At 35.2% G+C, this 25453-nt stretch overlaps 2 protein-coding genes and 1 long non-coding RNA gene across 10 annotated transcripts; 1 reads left to right on the top strand and 2 right to left on the bottom strand.

The window, feature by feature from the left end:
- The first annotated feature begins 113 nt into the window (after positions 1 to 113).
- On the top strand, positions 114 to 14665 carry LOC129793339 (AT-rich interactive domain-containing protein 2). 2 transcript variants are annotated; one of them, XM_055833231.1, is made up of 14 exons: positions 114 to 387; positions 510 to 603; positions 662 to 911; positions 1123 to 1341; positions 3021 to 4016; positions 4082 to 4326; positions 4474 to 4776; positions 5661 to 5969; positions 8005 to 8139; positions 8221 to 9376; positions 9438 to 10324; positions 10428 to 10709; positions 12742 to 12833; positions 13520 to 14665. In XM_055833231.1, the coding sequence occupies exons 1-14, from the start codon at positions 200 to 202 to the stop codon at positions 13629 to 13631; spliced, it is 5268 nt and encodes a 1755-aa protein (XP_055689206.1). In that variant the 5' UTR covers positions 114 to 199; the 3' UTR covers positions 13632 to 14665. The 2 variants fall into 2 exon arrangements, with proteins under 2 accessions (XP_055689206.1, XP_055689207.1); XM_055833232.1 differs by having other exon boundaries at positions 5661 to 5888.
- On the bottom strand, positions 4334 to 5259 carry LOC129793441 (uncharacterized). Of its 2 annotated transcripts, XR_008750911.1 has the most exons (3): positions 5111 to 5259; positions 4904 to 5028; positions 4334 to 4750 (listed from the first exon to the last, which is right to left on the bottom strand). It is a non-coding gene; the product is annotated as an uncharacterized LOC129793441 (long non-coding RNA). The 2 variants fall into 2 exon arrangements; XR_008750910.1 differs by having other exon boundaries at positions 4904 to 5259.
- Positions 14666 to 17050: 2385 nt separating the features above from the next.
- Positions 17051 to 24809, bottom strand: LOC129793368 (coronin-6). Of its 6 annotated transcripts, none has more exons than XM_055833332.1 (9): positions 24165 to 24760; positions 24046 to 24084; positions 23479 to 23724; positions 22323 to 22445; positions 21754 to 22136; positions 19662 to 19836; positions 19287 to 19580; positions 17909 to 18109; positions 17051 to 17534 (listed from the first exon to the last, which is right to left on the bottom strand). In XM_055833332.1, the coding sequence occupies exons 3-9, from the start codon at positions 23674 to 23676 to the stop codon at positions 17298 to 17300; spliced, it is 1611 nt and encodes a 536-aa protein (XP_055689307.1). In that variant the 5' UTR covers positions 23677 to 23724; positions 24046 to 24084; positions 24165 to 24760; the 3' UTR covers positions 17051 to 17297. The 6 variants fall into 6 exon arrangements, with proteins under 6 accessions (XP_055689307.1, XP_055689310.1, XP_055689309.1 ...); XM_055833335.1 differs by having other exon boundaries at positions 17909 to 18088; positions 24165 to 24480; XM_055833334.1 differs by lacking the exon at positions 24046 to 24084 and having other exon boundaries at positions 17909 to 18088; positions 24551 to 24809.
- Positions 24810 to 25453: the final 644 nt, after the last annotated feature.

The raw sequence follows: 25453 nt of genomic DNA on the forward strand, positions 1-25453 counted from the left end.
TGCATTTGATTTTTTTATAACTTTAAAAGTAAAAAGCGAAAAAGTAAGGAGTACATAATGATTTTATATGACATTGTTATAATTGAATCAAGGTTCGGTAAGGGATGCGTCATGTATCGTTTTTCTGCTGGGTGTGTGTTCCGCGAAGAAGATGTCGATGGATATTTTGTAATTTTTACCTCAAATTCTTTGAAATAAAATGACAATTACGGAGACAAACCAACCGGGCTTACCACAGTTGACGAATGGTGATGATAATTCCAAGAGCAATGCCACCAGTAAGAGTGAGAAGATTACAACAAAGGGTAATGAGGTGAAGTCTGGTGATGAAGAGAGAGTGAAGCGGGATTTCGTGAAGGATTTACAGAATTTTCATGAGAGTAAAGGGTAAGACTTATACCTATATTATAACTCTAGGGAATGTGAAATGTTCCAGACATTATTAAAATACCCCATGGTGGAAAGGATCTAATTGATTTTATCATAACCTCACATTTTTTGCTGTGTAGGACGCCATTCTCCAGATTCCCAAAGATAAGCGGGAAGGAAGTTGATTTGTACAAATTGTACACGGAAGTAACAAGCCGCGGTGGTTGGCTAAAGGTAAACTTACTTTCGGAATGAAAAATGGCAGGCAATTTAACGTATTTTTACATTGTAGGTCAATCAACGGAATGACTGGGACGAAGTGCTCGAGGAGGTGGGCTTTTCCAATTTCATTGTAAATGCCCCTGTGGCCATTAAATATATCTATCTGAGATACCTTGATCGGTATGAGAAGCTACATTTTCATGGAGAAGAACCAGAGAGGGCAGACGATGAAGAAGATGAAAATAGACACAAGCGATGGAACGCCAGGCTACTTCACAATGTTCCTGCCAACTATAACTACCATCAACATACTATATCAGGTCTGTATGCACTCTTTCATAATCATTTTTAAAAGTAATATCTCATCACACGCATTTTTATTGCAACAAAAACTATTTCTAATTTTTTTTTGTTTTCCGGAAAACTTCCCGGACTAACAAGAGAAATTAACTTAGGGGTTTTCTTAAATATACTTTCTTACTGTTGAGAAGTTTTTTCATCCAAAATCTACTCTTTCTTTTGATAAAATAGATTCTCAAAGGGCTCAGCACAAACTCTCAACGGACTTGTATAAAAATTCAGAATATGACAAGTTGTTCCTATCTCTGATATCACCACTCCCCAATGAACAGGATTTTGCCATCAATGTATGTACCCTGATGTCCAACGAGGGTAAGCACACGCTCAAAATCGATCGCTGCCCTAAGCTCATCGATATCCTTCTGGCACATGCAGGACTCTTTCAGCACTGTGAGTATTCTTCTTTGCTACATATTTTTTTTTGTATGTAATGTAATTACAAAAAAATACACCAAACCCACCAAACCACAACTGCAACGGTAGAGAGTGTGGCAATTGATGTAAAACAGTAACTTATATTCAACTACATAATTGCATTACATATGAGAAAAATATCTTATACATATAAATAAATGGGCACCTGGTCGACTGATCGTCCTAAAGAGTTTTGGAACATACCTATATACTATTATTTTTATTTTCCTTAGTTCGTGCTCTTTTAAATTTTGAACCTGTCATGACGACTGTGCTTCCTTATATAAAACAAAAAGAATCATAATGTAACCTAATGTAATGTTTTCAAAATTATTACAATTACTTTATAAAATAGTTGGCTGCCCTCGTTTTAGCTGTGTTTCTTTCAGACACAGCTTTTGTGTACCGAGCAAAATCGAAAGTCGTCAGATCGGGCTCAAACTTGGGGATGAGCACGAATTAGGGTCCCCACATTCCAAAAAACGTATGCGCCAAAAAATTTTTTTCCGGCCGTCCGACCGTCTGCCGTGGTTCAACCATAAATTGCAAGAAAACGGTGATAGAAGAGACATGCGGTAAACGGCAAAGTTTAAAAGTCGACTGGAAGACGTCCGGTTATGACGTCAAATTTTGCCCCCTACCCCTCCGTTCGCCATTTTGAATAACCACAACATTTTGTTTTGCCTATATCTCAGCCCCAGTAATAGCTTAAAATCTGAAATTTTGATATGTTGTAGGGGCCATCAAGACCTTTCCAACGATTACTCATTTTTGAAAATCGGTCAAGCCGTTTAGTCAATATGGCTGCCACAATTTTTCATCGAAAATCGACCATAACTCGAAAACCGCTTGACCGATTTTGATCAACTCGGGCTTGAGCATTTCATTCATTTGAATGAAAGCTCTCAACAAACCCTACAACTCTTTAGAACATCCGAAGTTTCAAAAGTGACCGCTAGGGGGCCAAAAATCGAAAATAAAATTTTCAATGAGTTTTCGATGAATATCTCGAAAAGGGCGACATAATTTTTTTTTCATTTTTTGATATGTTGCAGCCGACTATATTATCTAGCTCCATGCCAAAATGAAGAAAATCTATGAATCCGTTCTCGAGATATAGTCTTCCAAAGTTGGCAAACACAAATTAAAGGTTTCATGAAACCCTACAAATGTCTAGAACATTGCAACTTCGAGAAATGGCCACAAGAGGCGCTAAAGTCAAAAACAAAGTTTTCGAAAATTTCGAACTCGAATTTTTCGAAAATGGCGACATAATTTTTTTTTCATTTTTCGATATGTTATAGCTGACTTCAAGATCTTTCGAACAAAAAAAGATTATGAAAATCTATGTATCCGTTCTCGAGATATGGCTTTCTAAAGTCTTCTTAGGGTATGACTTTTCTATTTTTCCCGACTTTGCACATATGGAAATTAATTCGCGTTCTAGTTTACTCTCACAAAATTGGTACACTGCTCTCGTAAGCTTGGTCAGCTTACCAGTACATTTTCTCTTTTGTTAACAAAAAGTCACTATTCTAGTATAAATCAGGTGAATTTATGAATAATTCTATAAAATTTGGGTAAATGCATAATAAATAGAAAGAAAATTATTGTAATTGTGAAGGACAAATTAAATTTTTTTTTTACTTTCACAGACACAATGAGGGATATTTTCACGGAGTATTACTCCAAAATTCGTAAGCACTCTCTGCAAAATTTCTGGAGTGAATGTCTACAGGAACGGCCACAAATATTGGAGCTATCTTTCGATGATTACTTCACATCATCCGATGAGAAGTTGATGCGTGCAGCAGAAATTTTTACGAAAAATCTTCAACGGCAGCAAACAGAACAGTACACGGAAAATGAAGATTGTGCGATAGAAATGGAGGAGCTTAGTTTTTTAAGCTTAGGACGTGGTTTGGGGACGCATGAGTACATTGGACAGCGAATAGCGCAAATTTCAACTATAATTCGCAATTTGAGCTTTATTGAGGACAATGTGCCAGTACTGGCACGTAACCGAACGCTCATACGTTTCCTTGTGATGAGTGCAAACGTTCGTTGGAGTAATCTCCATCACATGGGTCTCGATATTTTGGGGAATTTAGCATTAGAATTGGATCTTTGTGACCCATCGACTGACGATCTAACACGATGCCTTCTGTCAACAATTACAGAGGGGTTGGAATGTCAAGATCGCGGAGTTATCATTAGCTGCCTCGAAGTATTATACAAGTTATGCCAAAAACCCTCAAATGAGGATCATCTGCACAAGTGTCTGGATAAAAAGGTCTATCGCCAGGTGTGCCTCTTCCTCTGCCTCAATGATATTATGCTTCTTCTCTATACACTCGAGTGCATCTATGCCCTCAGTCTCCTAGGTGAAAGATCATGTAATGCTATTGTTCAAGTGCGAGGGGTTGTGGATACTCTTGTGTCCCTTGTAACGGTTGAGGCTCAAAGTTATGGGGCAGATGGTTGTATTATGATGCGTGTGGTTGAAACAGTCTCCGGAAGTGCAAATATCCCTCTTGCATCGCACCATATTATCAATAGTAGCTCAATGGGTAGTAACACATCCAGTTACTATGGGAGTACCAGTTCATCGGCTTCATTTATAAATACCCTAAGTCAAGATGATGGTCAAAGTAAGTTTACATAGAAATCTATAAAATAAAAATATTTAATACTTTGAATTGTTATATATTTTCAGAAGTCTGCACGTCAATTCCGCCCCTTGTGGCCAACATTAGTCCTATTAAAGCCATCGTGCCAACCCAGGTGACTCCTAGCACCATTGCTGTGTCTGCTGTATCACCAAAGATGGTTCTTAGCACCCCAAATGCAGCTGCTGTAACTGTAAACAGTACTGCAGCTCCCACTTCTATAGATTCACAAATTTCCCAACAGAATACAACAAATGTTTCAGCAAAACATGCTCAACAGCAAGTAATACAGGTGAGAATTTTAAATGACAAAACTTCTATTTCTATAAATCATTTATAAATCACAATCCGCATGTCTCCCTATTTGGAATAAACTGGTTCATTCATTTTTCTCATTTTCATAGTAAGTAATGTATCTTTTTCATTGTTTCGCTCGCAGGAGAATGAACAATTTGCCCTTGCGTGGTTACGTGCGACATTTGAGCCCGCACCCAATCTCAATACACGAATTGAGCAACAGGAACTGTACAAAATGTATATTACGGCAAGCTCAAAGCTCGGACGACGTGGTGTTGTCTCGCCTGTGCATTTTCCACGATGTGTTCGCTCAGTTTTTGGCGGTAGTGTCGGCCCAAATCCCGTGAAATTGGATCAGTTATCACCAGATGGTTCTCAATTCTGCTACGAGGGCATCAAAATTCGTACCAAACCACTACCTGTAGTTCACAAAGGGATTGTTGTGGTATGTGAAAATTAATTTATGGCTTATACTGATTGTTTCACGTTGTTCACGTCAAAAACAATTTAAAAGCTTTTCTTTAATTGAACATTTTTATGGTGATGGGTTGAATGCGCGATTTTCTATGAACCTATATGTGAAAAGAAAGCTTTAGATGCAATATAAAAGAGATTTGACCGATGCGATGATACGAATTCCACTAATACCCAGACGGTGACTCAACAACAACATCCAGGATCAATTTTAGTAGCACAGCTAAATAAGAAAAAAAAGAATTCTATTGATAAGAAGACAGTAAGCAACGACCATTACACTTTTTTATCAATCAATTAATTACAAGATGCATTTAAAAGTTCGCTGTTGATTGATTTTTGTGTGAAATTTTGGAGCGTTAATTCGCGCAAAGAGCTGGCGACAAATGTTACCGATGTTAATTGTAATCATTAAGAAAAAAACTATTACAAATTGTGTCAAAAGGTTGTAATTTTTTTAATTTCAAGAATATGATTGGGTTTAAAAAATAATTATGCTTTTTTTTTTGATTGGGAATAATATATTTTAATTTGGAATAATATACTCTAAATATGTAATCCAATCTTACAAGTCATTTAGGGAACGAAATAAAAGTGGGCAGGATTTGGTTATGTGATTTAGGAATATACAGCCAAGCAGGACTAACGATTACCAACAGACCTTCACATGCGACATTAATTGAAAAAATTTAGAACATACATATATGAAGTATTTTTGGCTAATTATTATTATTGTTATATTATTGAAATAATGCCCAAAAGTACAAAAAAAAACTATGGAGGGCTATGGAGAGCTATAAATACTATATAGGTACCTGTAATATTATATTATTTCTCTTATTATTTTTTTTGTAGCCAACGCTAGAAAAAACGCAACAAATTATAAATCATCAACATCCGGAAAATCATGTAATTGTGATGAGTGGAAATCAAGCGCAATTGAGCCATCAAGTGAAGAGTGCCAATAGTGCGACTATTAAACCAGTAAATAATGCGAATCAACCATCGGTGGCGCCTGTCTCTCTGGCATCATCAGCAGCCGCATCTAGCAGTAGTTTAATTAAGAGTCTCTTGGCAAATAAGGTAACATCTCCCGTTAACGACCAAACCGCTGGTAGTAGTGTTTCTACTTGTTTGATTGCTCCGAATGTGAATCTGCATCAGGTAACAATTTTACTAACAAATTTTCCTTTATATATATATTCCTTTTCAATTTTAGCTTGTTCCCTTTATCATGAAAAGATAATATATATAGTTTAAAAATTAAAATAAAATCCAATGGTAAGAGAAAATAGAGGATAGGGTAGAAACCGACAGTTGCAGTGTCATGATTCTTTTTAGGGGAAATGTGAAATTACTCAACAATTAAAATGACGAGAGTGTTAATTGGCATGCATAAAATTGTATCTTTTTGCTGAGTTTAATATCATTTTTATCATAACAGATTTGTTTTGTTGCTATTTTTTTTTAAAGATTAACCACAAGCACAACCTACATAATTAATAGACTTGAAGTGAATAAAATTCCTCGTTAACATTACTAAATTTTGTTATGTTTTACGACTAAAGAAATTTATAGAGATTTATTTGGATGATAATTTCATAAGACGAGAATGTTGTAGCACAGTGTAAGAAAAGTAATTTCTGATACCTATATACAGTAAAAAATGTACAAATAAGAGACCAAGTATACGAGAGCTGTGTTTCTTTCAGTGTACCTACCGATTTTGTGAGAGCAAACTAAACAGCAATTTAATTTAAATGTTCGTAAATTCGGTAAAAGAAGGTCATATCTCGGGAACGGATCTATAGAATTTCTTAATTTTTTTTTGTTTGAAAGGTCTTGAAATCAGCTATAACGGTATAATATATCGTAAATAAAAAAAAAATATGTCGCCATTTTCAAAAAAATAAAGTTCGAAAATTTTGTTTTTTACCTTAGCGCTTCTTACGGTCATTTCTTGAAGTTACAATGTTCTATACATTTGTTGTTTCACAAAACTTTTTATTTGCACTTGACTAGATTAAAATCGGACTTGCAGATCTTGAGATATGACATGCCAAATTCAGAAGTTTATATCTCGGAAACGAATCCATAGATTTTCTTAATTTTAATAATTTTAATTTGACAGTCATGTATGTATTGATTAGCGTCATATAGTATATACTCTTTCCACACATTATTATTAATGGATGAGAAGAGTAGGTACATCATATGCGATATTAACTAATACCTGACTGTAATCGAAAATTTTGTTTTAGATAAAAATTAAAAAAATAAATAAAATAGTCACCCTAGCGCTTACTTTTTAAACTTTCACTGTTCTAGATAGTCGAAGGACTCGTTGAGAGCTTTCATTTGAGTCCGAGTTGATCAAACGAGTTATAGTTTTCGAGTTATGGTCGATTGTCGATGAAAAATTGTGACGGCCACATTGACTAATCGTTGAAAAGGTATTAATGGCTCCTACATTATATCAAAATTTCAGACCTCTATATGTCTTCTAGTCAATAGAGTCAATATTTAAACTTTGCCGTTGATCGTAAGTTTCTATCTATTAGCGTTCTTTTACAAATTAGCGTTGAACTACGCCTGGACAAGCTGCTGGGAAAAAAATTATTGCCGCATCGTTTTTTTTTTTTTTGGAATGTGGGGACCGTAATTCGTGCTCATACCAAGTTTGAGCTCGATCTGACTACTTTCGATTTTGCTCGGTACACAAAGCTTTGTGAAAGAAACACAGATAAAATTCGTAACATTGTTCGTCAAAGGTTGTGATGTTTGGACTTTCCCATGCATTTATATGGGGAAGTTCACCTCCCGGGTGAAAAAAAGCGGGAAAATGTATTTTTATGTCGTGGTACAATACGGGATGGCGGGGAAATCGTATTTTGCGCTGGCAACTTGTATTAGTTCATTTATGTCCATAGCGAATTTTATCACTATCGGCCGAGCTTTTTCGTGGGAGTTGATTTACTCTTCACCTTTAATTAACATGAATTGCAAATAATGAACTCTCCTATAAGAAAAAAATACTATGTTGTATAGTCCCCTTAAATACTTATAAAACATAACAGATTTTTTGTAGTAGTTTAAACGTGTTATTATAATAATTTTATAGAGTGCTCTATAATGCTATAAAGTTTTTTCTAATGAGGATATTAATTATATAAAATTAAACATCTTCTCTGTGGTGCAGGTTGCACAGCGACAGCATATGCAGAAGCAAAAAGAGATGGCACAGCAAAAACAAACTGGCAATGGAGCCCTTTCGAGTCCATTAATCAATCAGATACCCAATGCTACGCCAATAAAGACAAGTGTCACAATTAAGGTACAACCATTTTTTATATATATGTCTATATGATAAAGAAAGAAGAGATTTTGAAATTAATTTTGTTTCAAAATTGTAAAGGCCCCAGTTGCGACCAATGTGATTACTGGACCAGTTTTCTTGGAGAAGAAAATACCACAGGAAACGGATCATGTGATGTCAAATCATTGGGATCCTGTACCACCTCTTGCACCACTTAGTGGTGTGACGAATCAACGGCAAGTAATTGTTAATACAACAGTGAAGATTGACGATGATTCCAATTCGACGGGAAATAATTCTATAGCTTCGAGCATAGCAAGTACGAATCAAAATGCATTTGCTGATGACGCCGAGAATTCCCTCACGAGCTTCGAGGGAGTTCTTGTGCAGAATAATCAAAGCTCCGTATGCTCTACGGAGGATGAGAATAGTTCCAAGGATTCACTAAATAAAACCTCACAGGTTGTGAGTGCTAATAAAATGCTGGCGGATTTGCTAGAAAGAAAATCATTGGACCCACCAATTTTTGGTGGAAATGGTGGGGCCGCAGAGAAAAGTCTGAAGAGGCGACTGGATTCAGTGGGGTGTGATTCCTGTGAGGAATTGTCATCACCGCCCAAGAAAGCGACTACTAATTCAACAAATCCATCCACTGAAGTGATTATAATTGACTCAAATGAGGAAGAAGATGAACCCGCAACTGCAGCACCATCTGCAAATGCGGCTAAATTATTTGCAGAATTGGCCGCTTCAGCATTAGAGGATGAGGATCTCGATGAGGAGCCACAACAGACCCAGGCAGAGGTGGAGGATGTCAGAGTACAAACCCCGAAAACAGTGATTGTGGAAAAGAAAGTAGTCACAACGACGGGGGATATTCAAACGGGGACACAAAAGCAAATGATTACAGTTCCCGTGCCAATGCAACGACAAATTATCATGTCAGGAACACAGCCACAAATGATTTTATCACAGACTGGAGCAGCGAGTTTGGGGTCACAAACAACAGCTACAATAAAGACGGAATCGGGCTATCAAACTGTTCCTGTGATACTGCAACCCTCGACTGGGGGGACGAATCAGCTGCAACTGACGAAAACAGGGCAATTAGTTCAACCGGTTCAATTAACAGCACAACCACAGACACAATATGTCCTGGCAACAAATCCTCAAGGACAGACATACGTAGTGGCAACTCCTCAACCATCACATCCACTACAGACGCTTTTAGTTACGCAATCGCCGCAGCAACAAGGTGAGTCTAATTATTTTGATAGGAAATATTCTTTAATAAAATTGCATTATACTTTGTGCAGGAACAGGAACAAAAACCATCATAATTCTTCAGCAGCCAAGTGCTTCAGCGACGAATACGGGAAGTATGAGCGGGACGCCACAGAAGATAATCATGACACAACAAGGGCAGCAGATGGTTGTCACGCAAATGCAAAGACCGGTACAGCATCATGTCATTGTCAATCAACTACCCAATAGTACAACCACAAGTATTACAAATACTCCTACAAATCAATCTAGTGTAACACTTAATACTGTCATTGCAAATGCTCAATCACCGAATGCCGTTGTATCTACGACGGTTGTGGAGAAGAAGACAGCACAGCAGATTATTGTAAGTGCCCAACAACAGCCGATAACGACAGTGGTAAATTCCATAGCACCACCCACACCCACAATGAATATCCCATTAAAGAGCAATAACATTGTGACCAGTGGGAGTAAGGTAGTAAGTGAAGTGGAAAATCCGGCAAAGTCAACGACACCTCCGGCTCTGATGCAAGTTAAAATGAATCCTTTGCCACAAAATGCACCTCAAAATCCTCAAAACAATCCTCCGAAATCCCCTTCGCCGCAACAGGGATCTAAGGGACCATCTCCGACACCGCAAGCAACTACATCAGTCCCTAAAACAGAGACCCCAACACCACTTCCACCATCGAAAATCGACGAGGAGATTGATCCCAATTGGTGGCTTGTTTGTGAATGGCGTGGATGTCCTCGAAAGAAGTATAGATCACTAAACGATGTAATAACGCACGCGTGCAACGTACATTGCCCTAACGGTTTGGATTCCACGGCAGAAATCTACTGCCAATGGGGTCCGGGTCCAAATCTCTGTGACAACGTACCCAGAAAACGATTTTCTCTCATGACACATCTCATTGATCGCCACTGCAACAAGGATGTAGGTTTCATTGATTTTTCTTTGTTTTTTTTATTATAGAAACTCTACACATTATAATATTATATAATATATATATAATATTAAACATTATTATATTTATCAGGCTATGCAAGCAGCAGCGCAAAAACGATTAGCTAGTGGAACTCAAAGTAGTGCTACACATCAGGCACATCCTGTGACACTTATAAGAAATACAGGAAGTCCCAATTCAGGCTCATCGGCAGCTACAAGTAGTGGTGACGGTGGTAGTGCATCACCAGCTTTGTCAACCTCATCATCAGGTTCTTTAACCTCGGCGTACCCTCCCAATATAGCGGGAAGTGCAGCCATACAGGCAATCAAACGCCACCATTCGTTGGAATTTGTCCGAACGAGGGAGCGATTAGTAAGTACTAAAAGAAGCAAATAAAAATAAAGAAAAGAATACCAATTGGCGGTATTCTAAGATAAATATAAAGATCAAAATAAAGAAAAAAACCAAGATTTGGTATTCTACTTTAAAATTCCAAGAAATTTTCAGGATAATCTTGGAAATTCAAAATATTTCAAGATTTGGTATTCTAAGATAGAGATTTACGGTCGAACCATAACCAAAAAATCTTGTTTCTCCATACAACTTCCAAGACTTTTAGTATTCTGAGATACGAATCAAAATCAAAATCAAGATTTACAAAATGAGTTGTCAAAAGAGGCTTGGATAAAAATATTCCAAGATTCTGTATTCTACGATAGAGATTTACGGTCTTATTATAACGTAAAATGTCTTGGATTTATGTGAAATTCCAAGACTGTTCAGAGGTTGCCTGAAAACTTGGTTTTTAAATTAGGTAAAGGCAAAGTAAATTCGCTATGGGAGATATGAAAACTCTTGACAAATAGGGGATGCAGATGCAAAATGACGAGTTTTTGCCGGATTTGTGTTCACTCCATCTTGCTATTGATGGAGTGACGTCCGGATTGGGGATCTCATCCCAGGATTGTCATATCCTGGACAATCCTGGGATGCTGGTGCAAAAATGTTTGTTTTTCGCCGGAATTGTGGTCACTTCTCATTGGTAATGATAAAGTGACTTCCGGATTGGGGATCTCATCCCAGGATTGTCACATCCTGGACAATCCTGGGATGCTGGTGTAAAATTGTGAGTTTTTCGCCGGAATTGTGGTCATTCCTGATTGGTAATGATGGAGTGACCTCCACATTGAGGATCTCATCTCAGGATTATCAAGTCCTAGACAATTAAGGTATGCTGGTGCAAAATTGTGGGTTTTTCGCCGGATTTATGGTCACTTCTCCTTTGTTATGATAAAGTGACCTCCGGATTGGGGATCTCATCCCAGGATTGTCACATCCTGGACAATCCTGGGATGCTGGTGTAAAATTGTGAGTTTTTCGCCGGAATTGTGGTCATTCCTGATTGGTAATGATGGAGTGACCTCCACATTGAGGATCTCATCTCAGGATTATCAAGTCCTAGACAATTAAGGTATGCTGGTGCAAAATTGTGGGTTTTTCGCCGGATTTATGGTCACTTCCCATTAGTAATGTTGGAGTGATCACTACTCTGGCGAAAAAAACACAATTTTGCACCAGCATCCCAGGATTATCAAGGGCTTGATAATCCTGGAATGAGATCCTCAATCCGGAGGTCACTTCATCATTACCAATCAGGAGTGACCATAAATCCGGCGAAAAACCCACAATTTTGCACTAGCATCCCAGGATTCTCCAGGATGTGACAATCCTGGGATGAGATCCCCAATCCGGAGGTCACTTTATCATTACCAATGAGAAGTGACCACAATTCCGGCGAAAAACAAACATTTTTGCACCAGCATCCTAGGATTGTCCAGGATATGACAATCCTGGGATGAGATCCCTAATCCGAAGGTCACTCCATCAATTGCAAGAAGAAGTGACCATGATTCCTACGAAAAATTCAAAATTTTTCAGTAGCATACACATCTTTGTGGGTACAGTTACCACCAAATTATCATAATCTGGAGGCAGAAAGCAACTCTCTGACAATATACCTACATTGCATTCCCGGAGCAATAATGCCTGGGAATAATAGCCGAGATTATACAATCAAGGCTCCTGCATGTAATGGTCATAAGGAAGAAATTCCCATAAAGTGTTTTTTCGTTCAATTGTCATCCGAGAGTGAACGAGAAAGCGCAATATAAAAAATCATGCGTTAGAAAGAGATATCGCTAAAGTTTTCTTGGCGCGAAGCTGAAACCAAGAAACTGACAAGTAGGATAACGCAAATTTTGATTTTACTTTTCTGGATAATTCGTCGTAAAGTAGAATACCGGCAGTCTTGGTCTTTATTTTGATTTTTATCTTGATCTTGAAAGGTGTCTCTATCCTAGAATACCACCCAATACCTAGTATATATTTATTATTTCTGCCTCAGGATGACAATGAAGGGCCAGTGACAAAAAGCATCCGACTGACAGCCTCATTGATTCTCAGAAATTTAGTTAATTACAGTGGATCTGCAAAACGGTAAGTTTGACTCCATTTGTTTGATTATATTTTTGACTTATGCTTGATGATTCTTTTGGGGGATAAGCTAATTTTACTGTTATATGCTATAGCATTGTATATTAAGTTTTATTATTTCACTAAAAGATATTATAGTGCTGATTGATAATGAATGTTCTTGTATACCAGCGATCATAACTCATGAATACCTTTCCTACTGGGTAAATCTGTTTTTTTTTTGTTTGTAACCCCCTTACCTTACACCCAAAGCCCAGTCTTAAACTATAAAGTTTATATAGACTGCCGAGACAAAAACATACAACATATCACATATTATTATTGTCATTTGAAACTTTTTTCTCAATAGTCCAAAGGGCCCAAAATACAAAAAAAAATAAAAAGCATTTTTCTCCTAACATTTCTGATAATTTCCAAAATGTTAATAGATTGTAAAAACAAAGTTTTATTTTTATATCAACCCTTGCATTAATTGAAAATAACCTAAACTCTAATAAATTGCGATCAAGCCAAATTTTGAAACCATTTAATTCATAAAATTATAAGAAATTTTTTTATATTTACCACCATGATCTAAAACATATGGTCCTTTCAGAAAATGCGTTTGAAAAATTTTCCATACATTTATTTTATTGTTTGTGATTGATTTTTAATATTCATTTCCTTATTTTTTTGGCGTTTCTTTACAGAATGCTTCGATACTATGAACCCCATTTGGCAGGTGTAGCACTGAGCAACGTTGAATCGAGCCGGACTATAGCTCAGGTTCTTTTTGAGATGAATGAAACGCACCCTGTGTGAGTACGACCTGTTTATTTATAGTTTTATTGTAAAATGTAATGAGGCAAAAATAGTGGTTGATAAACAAAAAACACTAAAAACGATGAATTTCTCTTGAATTATACCTCCATCAAGGCATCGAGGGTTTTAGAACAAAGAAAGTTATTGGGAACATAGAACCAAGTAGAGAAAAAAAAATCAGAGAATAAAAACAAAGATCAAAAAGTGTATAAAAAAAAGGAAGAAAAGTAATGTCCAAGAATTCGTGAGCACATAAAAGTTTAATTAAATATACTATAATTATAAAGAGATTAAAAAAAAGAAAATTATATAGTATAACATAATTAAGCAAGAAAAGTAATTTCCACAAATATGCAAAATACATAATTTTATTAAAAAAAAAGAACAGAGAAAGAATCACGAATAATCATTTAAAATTTTGAACGATGATGAGAATAATTAAATTACAAAACATTTTTTTTATATGCAAATTTTTTTCTCTTTTATTATTATAATTTATTAGTTCCTTAAAAAGTTATCTATTTCTGTTCTAGTAAATAATTTAATTTTTATAGCTTCTAGACTCGACACTCTTATTCAGTCATGTTTATTTCTTCTTTTATCAAAATAAAAAGTCTCACATCTCTGAGAGCATCTTCAGCAATCTTTTTTCGTGTTAATTCCTCACAAAAAACTCATTTCATTAAAAATTTAAATTAGTTTTCGTTTTCTCTTCAAGATCTCTTTTTTGTACAATAAAAAAAGGAACCTTTTTTGTTCATTTTGGAGCAAAAAATTGTTGGTTTAAGTTGGAGCAAATAATGAATTTATGATTTTGTTATTTTGTCTTGAACTTTACTTTCAAAAGTACCATAAAAATCTTTATTTTTATTACACGAGAGAATGAATTCGTATAAAAAGTATAATAAATAAAATATAGAACGAATATCTGTATAAAGGCTAAAAATACACAGATATAAATAACGGAAATTTATAAAAGTATTCCTTGGTGAAAGAAAAATATAGGTATATAATAAACTTAATAATAAAATAAATGTGTAGATAAATTTCTCTCAAATGTATAAAAAAATGAATTATTTAAGGAAAAAATTAAAAAGAACGTTGTAAATCAAAAAAAAAAAAAAAATACGAACACAAGTATTGATTAATCTCTATACTCTCTTTATTTTTTTTCTTTTTTCCATTATAAATTGAATTGTTATTTAGAAGGGAAAACATACTTTACTTTATTTTTTCTCTGTAACTAAATTTTTTTTCTTCTCGTTCTAAAGACATTTACACAGATAACAAGATTTTAGGAAACAAATAAATAACATTTACAAATTACTACAAGCTTCTCGTCATACAAAATTAATTTTTCCTCCAAATATTCCTCCAATTATTACAATCTCGCTTATGGGAAAGATGTATGCCTACGGGTGTGTTCATAAAATAGCAGTGTGTTGGTGGTTAGGTAAATCTGTTTGATCTTTTTTACTTTTTCAATTGTAAATTTGATTAAAATAATGAATATGGCACTTTTAGCTTATATTACGTTTTATTGATCTTGGGATTGAATAGGGTTTCTTCACTTTTATAGTACCTAAGTTACTGACCATTATTTTCCAACACTCTAATTTAACAAGACAGACTTAAGTTGCGATTTTGAATTGTCAGAATAAAAATTAAGCCTCCAATGAAAAATAGGAGTAAGCGTCTGTTAGTTTCATATGGCGTTCACGCCCTCATTGGTGGCTTCAATTTTTAAGTCCTTTTTTCATATAAAAATATTAAAAGCTTTTTTGCGGAGTAAAATATATAAACGAAATCAATTTTTATAGAGATATAAACTAAAAAATATATTTAAAGCCTCCGTATACTATGAGGGGTAAGTGACCGACCCCAGAGCTATATTTCGAATTATTGCGCATTAGTTCTTAAAGATTTAGAGCCAAGCTTTTGGAAATAAGTTCCTTGGTTATCAAATAAGATTGTGTAAAAATTTGAGGTCAATCCGACCACCAAAAAAAAATTTATTAGAAAAAATGTAAGAATTCAAAATTGGTGAAACCTATGTCTTTCTCGACGATCATAATCCCAAAAAAAATCAAAAAATACGTTTAAAAATTATTTTTGTGTTCAAAAGACTTCTTGGGGAGCACCAAGAAGTCTATAAAAGTCTATTTTGGTCACACTATACGGAGGGTTAGAAGAAAATAAATATCTCTTATTTTTGTATTGATACCTTAACGTAAAACCATTATTAACAGATTGAATCTTTTTTATGTGAATTCATAGATATTATTGATTTTAAAACTCGCTTATTATTATTTTTTTTTTAAATCACCTAACATCTAATCTCAAAATTCAAAACATATTTTGTCCACATGTAAAAAACTATTATATTTTATAATGATAATAAACACAAACAGAATTGAAATAGGATTTTAATAATTTCATGAATTTATATAAATTAAGAAACATCCGTTTTTGAATTTCGTTGTTTTAGATCATTGATTCTTTTAAAGTTTCATTTTTTTTCTCAACTTCGAACTTTTACAGAAAATCGTTTATATCCTTTATTTTTAACATTTGATAATTTTTTTAATCCTAGTCAATTCCTGCAACAAATTGGCACAGCCTTATAAATGTTGTTTTTTAATTTTTTTAGGTTATTTATTTCTGTACTGAATTACTGCTTTCCTTTAGGACGTGATTCTTTATTCGATATTGTAGTGTTGGATCGAACCGACTAAGGATTTATTGTTATGTTGCTTTCATAATAACATCTTCCATAGGGCTCAAAAATTTTTACAATTTTTATCAAACAAATCTAAAAAACACCATGATATGTTATGGATCAGACCGTTTATGAAAGCTATCGTCTCACCATAACTTTACCTCTAAAGGATTTTGCTGGCCACCGTGGCCTATTCGATGTTTTGAAATCATCTGAGAATTAAAATCTATTTAACATTTTGCAATACATTTTATATCTATTTTTAGGGAATTTACATTTACTATTCGAAAGAACACTTTTTTCTTTGTGAGAGAAAATTAGAGTAAACTCTAATTTTACTCATATATCCTTCAAGGTTTTTTTTATTTATTTTTTATTTTAAAGCTTTACGGCCCCAGCCTTTTCAAGCCACAAGGCCAATCCTTCGGGGTTAAAGGCAATTACTGTCGAATAAAGAATCACAGCTCATGCGCTTATCGTATAAAGTAGTAATTTTCAACAAGTACGATAACTGATGATTTATGCAACATTACTTTCATACCTTTTTTTTAAATCTTGATTAAGCTCTTCTTGTGCGATTTAATTAATGATTGAGAAGAGTTTAACCAAAAGATGATTTAGTAGGGTATAACTGTACAATTACTATGCAATTCAAACATGCATAATTGTATCTTATAGGAAAAGGTACATAAATTCTCCCTTGAAAATAATCGTCAACGTATTCCTTTTATTAAAACCAAATTTTATATTCTCTTCGACAAATTTTGTGCATTGAAAGTAACTACGCTCTTTCCTTTTTAATACAATTGTCTGGTATTGACCTATATAGTTCTTTCTTTTTTATTTGTGTATGAAAAAAAAAACATAAGAGTAAGAGGGGTGGGTAGAACTTTTACAAAAAATTGAAGTATCCGTGAGAATAAATAGAAAAAAAAACAAAACACTTCTTATACTTCATCTGGTGCCAATTTTAGGGTTTCAGTAGGAGTATCGATGTCTGAAGTACTTCTCAATCGGGATCCAGCATCTACATGACTCGATCCATTCTCATGTTCTTCTCTTGTTTTATTAGGAGCCTCTAGAGCACGAATTCTATTTTCGTGCTTCACAATGACGGCCTTTAGTTTTCTTATCTCATCCTTACTCTTGCGAATCTCTTCAAGTATTTCCTTCAGTTCTTGTTCCTTTACAAAAAAAAAACAGACAAAAATTTATGTTAGTTAGCTGCTAATTTGAGTTCAATGTCCTATAAAAAAAAAGATAAATTGGTAAAAATCACCATGTGGACTCGACAGCATTATAGCCATAATTTTGTCAATCAGTAAAAGTGTTGAAATCATTATTTAATCATCAAAAAAGTTTAATTTATTTACATTCAATATTCTTACGACAATTGTTCATTGAATAATTTATAACAAATATTTGGTAAGTTTAGAGATTTCAGATTTGTTTGGGGTGGCCGCGACTAAGATCGCTTCCAATCCACTGCAGCTAAAGCAAGCTTATTGTAGGTCAAGTTTAGAGATTGGACTAAACGAAATTTTTGATAGACACTCACCGAAACTCCCATAGACTGTTGAACAACAATATTGTTATTTGCGGCATTAGAGGCAGATGAGTTGACACTTTGCTGAGCTCCAACAGCTCCTTTCGGACCTCTCGGGGGAATCTTGTCTAGCACATTTGATTTTTTTGTTACAGTAAGCTGCTTAGCCTGCCCAGGAGAGATGTAACCACCCTGCACAAAAAGATTACGATCCTTTTCAGACAATTTATGAGTATTTATGCAGTAAAATTAAAAACAAAGCCGGCAGGTGTGTGCCAATTGCTGAGTGTACTTGTCGCCACACAGACATCTTATTTTTAATCAACAGTTTAATAAGTAGTTAAATAAGTAGTTTCATTTATGTTTCTAACAAAATTGAAGATATGACGCTATTAATATACATACATAGAAGCAACTTTTTTAACAACTCTGATATTAATTTTTTTTGATTATGTTATCAGTTAAACTTTTTATATCTATAGTGGAAGAAAAGCTTGTCCATTGTACTACACCTCGCTCATTTAATTAATGAATATGAGGAGTACAATTGAGGTGCTTTATGTCGGTCAGATAAAGAATCCCTTTAAAGGCAGATTAAGAACTCATATCTATAACGTAAAAATAGAGTAGGTAGGTCTAAAAGTTACATAGCTGCTGCTGCAAAAAAAGAAAATATAAAAAATACATAGATTCGATATCTAACAAGCATCAGGTAGTTAAATTACAAAGCCCTTTTATCGAATATCTACTCACATTAAAAAATCCTCTTAGTTGAAGTTCCACTTCGTGGTATTACAATCATCAACCATGTACTGTCTTGTCTACCTCAGATCGAAGTCAAACTTGGTATAAGCTCGTTTCATTATGTGACATTAAAAATTAATAAATTATGTAGAGTAGATTATAGCAAACAATTTAACTCAAGCTCTACCCGGGTGTGATCGAATTTTATTTGAAAAAAAATCGTTATTTGACTTTTTTTCAACCGGTTTCATCATTCAAAAAAAAAATAATTTTTTTAATTTTGACTTTTTGCAAGAATGTGGGAGTTCTATGACGAGGGGGAAGAGCGGAATTGAAAAAAAAATCAAGAAATATTTGTTTGTGGCAAACCATAGAACGGTTGCAGGTTCCAACCTTCTAAACGGTTAGTTCCAGTTCATTGAATAACTTCCAAAAAGCGGCATTTGCCTTTTTGCATTTAAGTTAGGAATTCAAATATATATTATTTTAAATTAAAAAGAAAACATAAAATGTTCGTTTAGTTAAAAGTTTGTTACTGTTGTATTAAGATATATAAACTTTATGTACTGTTCTTGAGAAAAAGATGCACCCAACACCAAAAACACACCCCCACCGGTGAAAAAAAAATTTCCTAAGTAAAACTCACTTTGAGTGATACCAGTGTGGGATCAGCATCCTTTCCAGCTGACCACTCTTCCGCTGTAATTGCAGCTTCATCTGAAATTGTATCCGGGTAGAGATCTTCTTGGAAAAGTTCTGACATCCTCGGTACGGTCATTGAGATTATTTGGCAATAACCATTGTTGTTAAGCCTATAAAATTTGGCAATCTCATTGATATTCACGTCACATCCACGCTTTGGCATCATTCCTATACCACGTTGCGGATCTTGCGTTTGGTATGTATTGATATAATGCACAAATGGTGGTTCTGGTGTAACCTATAGAAAAAAATATTAAAAAATTATTTTTAAGTACATACCTAGTGCATGAAATAATGGAAAATTTATATTTAGACGCACCTCAAAGTATCTTATAACAGAATCTCCTTTTCCACATAGGAAAACAAGATTTGTATCTGGATCGTATAGTGGAAACATGACACCGTTCGATGTATCCAAATCCACGAGAACAATTGGCTCTTCAAGAGCGTCTGGTGCTCGTAGAGAATATTGTCTTTCGGATCCTTTATTGAAACTGTACATAAAATGAGATTTGTATAATTTGCAATTAATTAGTACACTATTATTAATAATTAATTATTAAATTTCAACCAAAAGTCGATTGACCTGTAATTTTTTCTCAGAGCGTTTTTAAAAAGGCACACTGGAGGGAACATATTAAATTTTCTTTGCAAAAAGAAACCAACTCAAAGTTTTGCGTATTTTTAGACTATATCGCAAGGAATCTAAAAAAAATGTACTGGTAAGCTGACCAAGCTTACGGGAGCTGTGTTTCTTTCAGTGTACCAATTTTGTGAGAGCAAACTAGAACGCGAATTAATTTAAATACGCGCAAAGTCGGGAAAAGTTGAAAAGTCATACCCTAAGAAATGTTTGGAAGGCCATATCTCGAGAACGGATTCATAGATTTTCATAAATTTTTTTTTGTTTGAAAGGTCTTGAAGTCAGCTATAACATATCGAAAAATGAAAAAAATTTATGTCGCCATTTTCGAAAAATTCGAGTTCGAAATTTTCGAAAACTTTGTTTTCGATTTTAGCGCCTCTTGCGGTCATTTCTCGAAGTTGCAATGTTGTAGACATTTGTAGGGTTTCACGAAACCTTTAATTTGCGCTTGAGTTGATCAAGATCGGACTTGTAGAACCCGAGATATGACATGCCAACTTTGGAAGGCTATATCTCGAGAACGGATCCATAGATTTTCTTCATTTTTGGCATGAAGCTAGATAATATGGTCAGCTACAACATATCAAAAAATGAAAAAAATTTATGTCGCCGTTTTCGAGATATTCATCGAAAACTAATCGAAAATTTTGTTTTCGATTTTTGACCCCCTAGAGGTCACTTTTGAAACTTCGGATGTTCTAGAGAGTTGTAGGGTTTGTTGAGATCTTTCATTTGACCCCGGGTTGATCAAAATCGGTCAAGCCGTTTTCGAGTTATGGCCGATTTTCGATGAAAAATTGTGGCGGCCATATTGACTAAACGGCTTGACCGATTTTCGAAAATGAGGTATCGTTGGAAAGCTCTTGATGGCCCCTACAACATATCAAAATTTCAGATTTTTAGCTATTACAGGGGCTGAGATATAGCGAAAACAAAATTTTGAGGTTATTCAAAATGGCGGACGGGGGGGTGGGGGGTAAAATTTGACGTCATAATCGGACGTCTTCCAGTCGACTTTTAAACTTTGCCGTTTACCGCAAGTCTCTATCTGTTACCGTTCTCTTGCAATTTATGGTTGAACTACGCCGGACGGCCGGAAAAAAAAATTTTTGGCGCATACGTTTTTTGAAATGTGGGGACCCTAATTCGTGCTCATCCCAAGTTTGAGCCCGATCTGACGACTTTCGATTTTGCTCGGTACACAAAAGCTGTGTCTGAAAGAAACACAGCTAAAAGCTGAGTTAAATGATTCTACTACATTTTTATATACAAATAGCTATATGTATAATAAATGCATTTTCATGACAAAAAGAATGTAAAAAAGTGCACAAATACGAACTGACAAATTCTGACTCCAATTGGTTAATATCTGTTTCCTGCACAGTCAATATTTAGGTGAAAATACTAGGCGAAATATAGCAAAAAATAGAAAAAAAACGATCGGAAAATTTATACACATTTTCCATGATTTGTCACAAACTATTTTAGCATCACTTTCTCAACATACAAAATGTGGCGCAAAAGTTATAAAATTAAACGACAGATCGTTCATCCCGCTCAATCATCTCTCAATTTTTACTTCTATATCAATGTTTCAGAATAAAAAAAATTTTGCACTTCCTTAAACGAACACAAAAATATAGAATAAAGAACCTAAATATTACATATTACGCTCACTGGGCGCATATAGCCCAAGTAATTGAGTGGGTTGAGCGCCTCAAATCTCTCCATATTAGTAGTATGTAGTAGTAATATTACAGCTCACCCTGTCGTGAAAATGAGTCCATGCCGTAAGAAAATTGCCCTTGTTGCCTTTGATCCATCGTGGCAGGGTGCTTCACTCTCAACCTCACCAGTTCGTGGATTAATTATGCGAATTTTTTTATCTTTGCACGTTGTTACAAGTTTCGATCCATCCCAATTCCAACATGCACTGTACACAATATCTGGATGACAGCTGATATGCACCAGCACCTCACCGGTACCCACATTCCATATGACCACCTGGTTGTCCGATCCAGCGGACAGGAGAACATTGAGTGCTGATGGGTGCCACAAAACCAAACCCACACGACGCTGATGATATAGTAAATCCACCACGGGTTCCGTAAGTGTTCTTGAAAGGCCTCCATCAGGAATTTGCCAAATCTACCCAGAAATAATTAATGAATGAACACCTGCAGAATGTCTTTATTCTATCAGCTCGATCAGCTCTCTCAAGAAACCACCCCTTCCCCTAATTTGACATCTCCTTCTGTGTATTTGACCCAAAATTGTTGAGGCGGGAGATCAGTTCACGCGAATGCATTCTAATAAAAAAAATATCTGACTCACCTTTACTACACAATCTTCAGAACCAGACGCGATAACGTTATCATTGTGCGGACACCAGGCAATATCTAGTACTGGACCTTTGTGACCACCAACAAGGGGATGATCTGCATTGATACGACCAACCTGCGATAAAATAAAATGAATACATAAAATAAATACATTGCCATAAAGATATTGGTAATAAACGCAAAGATAAATATAAACATATGTGTACATATATACATATATTAAATATATGCAGAGTTAAACATAAAATATAGCATAATTGATACCTAGAGTATAACGTGAAAGAACAGTAAGTAAAAAAGAATTCTTGTGATTGTTTTTTTGTCAGTGAAATATGAAATTGGCCCAATTTACAAATTTGGATGAGAAAATTCTAAGGAAAACTTAACTCGCGGTTTGTTATGATTCTGCGCGCGAAAAAGTCTATGCTCATAGCTAAAAAAGCTGCTGAATGCACTTTGGGATCTTTCTAAGTATTTTTTCTTTCCTCAATCGCACAATTTTACATAGTGGTAGCATGAGAAGCCTGCATCTAATTTTAGCCTCCAAAATTCTAATTTAAATCAATCTTGGATGGCAGCCAAGATAGCGAATAAAGAGAATTGCGCGAGAATATTTTTACGTTTTATGTACCACGCATTTTACGTGCAATCTTACAAACCTTCACAAGGGCACAGCACTGATGGCACTGATAGTAACATAACAAAGCTCTCATGTTTCAAACACTAACAAAAAGTCAAACTTTGAAAAGTAACACGCAAAAATAGGGAATGTGAGAATGATTATTTAAAAAGACAAAAAAAAGCTAATTTGTCAAATTGTATAGTTCTTGGAAATCTTTTATATTAATATAGTGATAAATTATGTTTCTACTCATTGCTTATGTTCTTTAGTTATAGGGTTTCTTCTTAAACCAAGACTTATTCCTTTTACATTTTCTCACAAAGGTTATCTCTGGGTTTTCATACCGGTTTTTTACAATTATATGTACGTAACAGTCTTACGTTTCTGTAAGCTTTGATGAGAAATTTTGTAAATTTTTGATTATATATGTTCAGTCACAGAAAACGACTCAGGTGGAGCCAAATGCTCTGGAAGTTAAATTAAGGTTAGAAAACAATTAAAGGATGTAATACATATTTAAACTTACTTTGTTGTGTGGAAGAACAATAAATGCTCCACCCCCAGCAGACTCGACAATAATAGCAAGAAATTTTGTGTTGACTGCACAAAATGTTGAGTCCCAACTACTCTTGGACACACGGATATTGTCGTAGCATTGTTCACGCTTCAGGGCTGTACCATAAACATGCCGGAACTTGGAACTCCGGACCACACGGAAAGACATCTTAGGTTGTTGCTCTCTTTACACGGATGTACTCTAATGACTTTGAAGCTGCAGAAAAAGTGGATGCGTTAATTTAATGGAGTATACAGTCCTAGTCAACCAGACCCCCAATCACGTAAGCAAATTCAATTGGAAGCTGTAATACTGGAGCGTATATTAGTTGGGGGATAAGAATGAATTATAATACCCCGACAAATTCTTCAAAATTAAAAATTCGTTATCTGACCCGTCAGCATGTAAAAGTTGGGGAATAATCATTGGGGGCGCTATGAAGGGAGCGCTAATCTCACATAGCACTTGCCCCTATATCGAATTTCTTCAAGATCTGTCCAGCCGTTGTGTTCATGTGCTTCAAACAAACAAACAAACCTTTAGATTTATATAATCGCCGCTTATGCACTGTCACTTCTATAATAAGAAATTTTTTGGCAGTTGCATTAATGTCTTTAATAATTTTTTATCTCTAAAACAAGACACACCCTACTAACCTTGATATTCCCGATAAATACTCAGGTGTTACACGGAGATACCGTGAAATATTTTTTTTTTAAATTGACTCTTGAATGAATCTGATTTTGCGTGCTATAGCGTGTAATTTTTGCTGAATTCAAAGTATATAAAGAGCCCCGAAATATTACGAAATAAACCACATTTCACACCACCGCCTACACATTTTCAAAGCGATTTTTTAATATAACCTATTTTTTGCTATCTTTCCACCCATCTCCAGCCACAGCCCCACTCTCTCCGTAATGCACCACCCACATCACACCACCTAATATCTCCATATCCAACTTATTTTCAAATATGGACGAGTTCTTTTTAGTGATAAATCCACAAAATAATAGGTATTCCGTGCTCACACGTCATTTACCTTTTCTGCTTCACCTTTGACTCTTGTATTAAAGTACAAAAAATCACTTCCTAACAAACAATAGAACAATGTTTAAGAAAAGGCACATACACTTCCTATTACTCTTTAATAACAGAAAAAATAAAATACACAATTCTGGAGACAGAAATCCTTTGGAAATCAAATCGCACGAATCGCACCATATATGGACACTAGACATCCATTAACAAAACAAGACACACTTCAAAATTACTCCGGTAGAGAATTCCTATAGTTTCGTATGATATACAAAACCGCCAAAACCGTTAACTGAATAAGTCGACAGTACAGTTTTATTTTAGGACGAGGTAAATTGTCGCTTCGCTCCAATTTACCTCGCCCCGCTTCGCGGGGATTTGTTGCGCTTCGCGCAAAATTTAAAAGAAAAAAAATTGTGATGGTTTGATTGAGGCCACTTATAAATCCCGGAGAAAAATTTCGAAAAGAGAAGAAATCAATTTCATACAATACTTTAGGCGCCAAATTCAAAAATTTGCAAAAACTACATGAAATCTCTATGGGGGCTACCTGAAGGGGGGCTTTGGGGGGAAAATGAATACGGCCATCTGAAACCGCCTGTTATAAGGAGCCTCTGTACCAAATTTCATCGCGATTGGTCAAACGGTGTGGATTTGTATAGAAAAGTCGGAACGACGATTACCAACAAACAGGCCTTTCTTTATTATATAGATGGGAAGCTCTCATCGAAGGAAAAAGAAAAAAATTGCAAAGAGAAGAAATCATTTTCATACAACACTTTAGGCGCCAAATTCAAAAAATTGCAAAAACTGCATGAAATCTCTATGGGGGCTACCTGAAGGGGGGCTTTGGGGGGAAAATGAATACGGCCATCTGAAACCGCCTGTTATAAGGAGCCTCTGTACC

Source organism: Lutzomyia longipalpis, chromosome 3 (assembly GCF_024334085.1).
Source record: "Lutzomyia longipalpis isolate SR_M1_2022 chromosome 3, ASM2433408v1".
In the NCBI taxonomy this organism is placed as follows: Eukaryota; Metazoa; Arthropoda; class Insecta; order Diptera; family Psychodidae; genus Lutzomyia; species Lutzomyia longipalpis.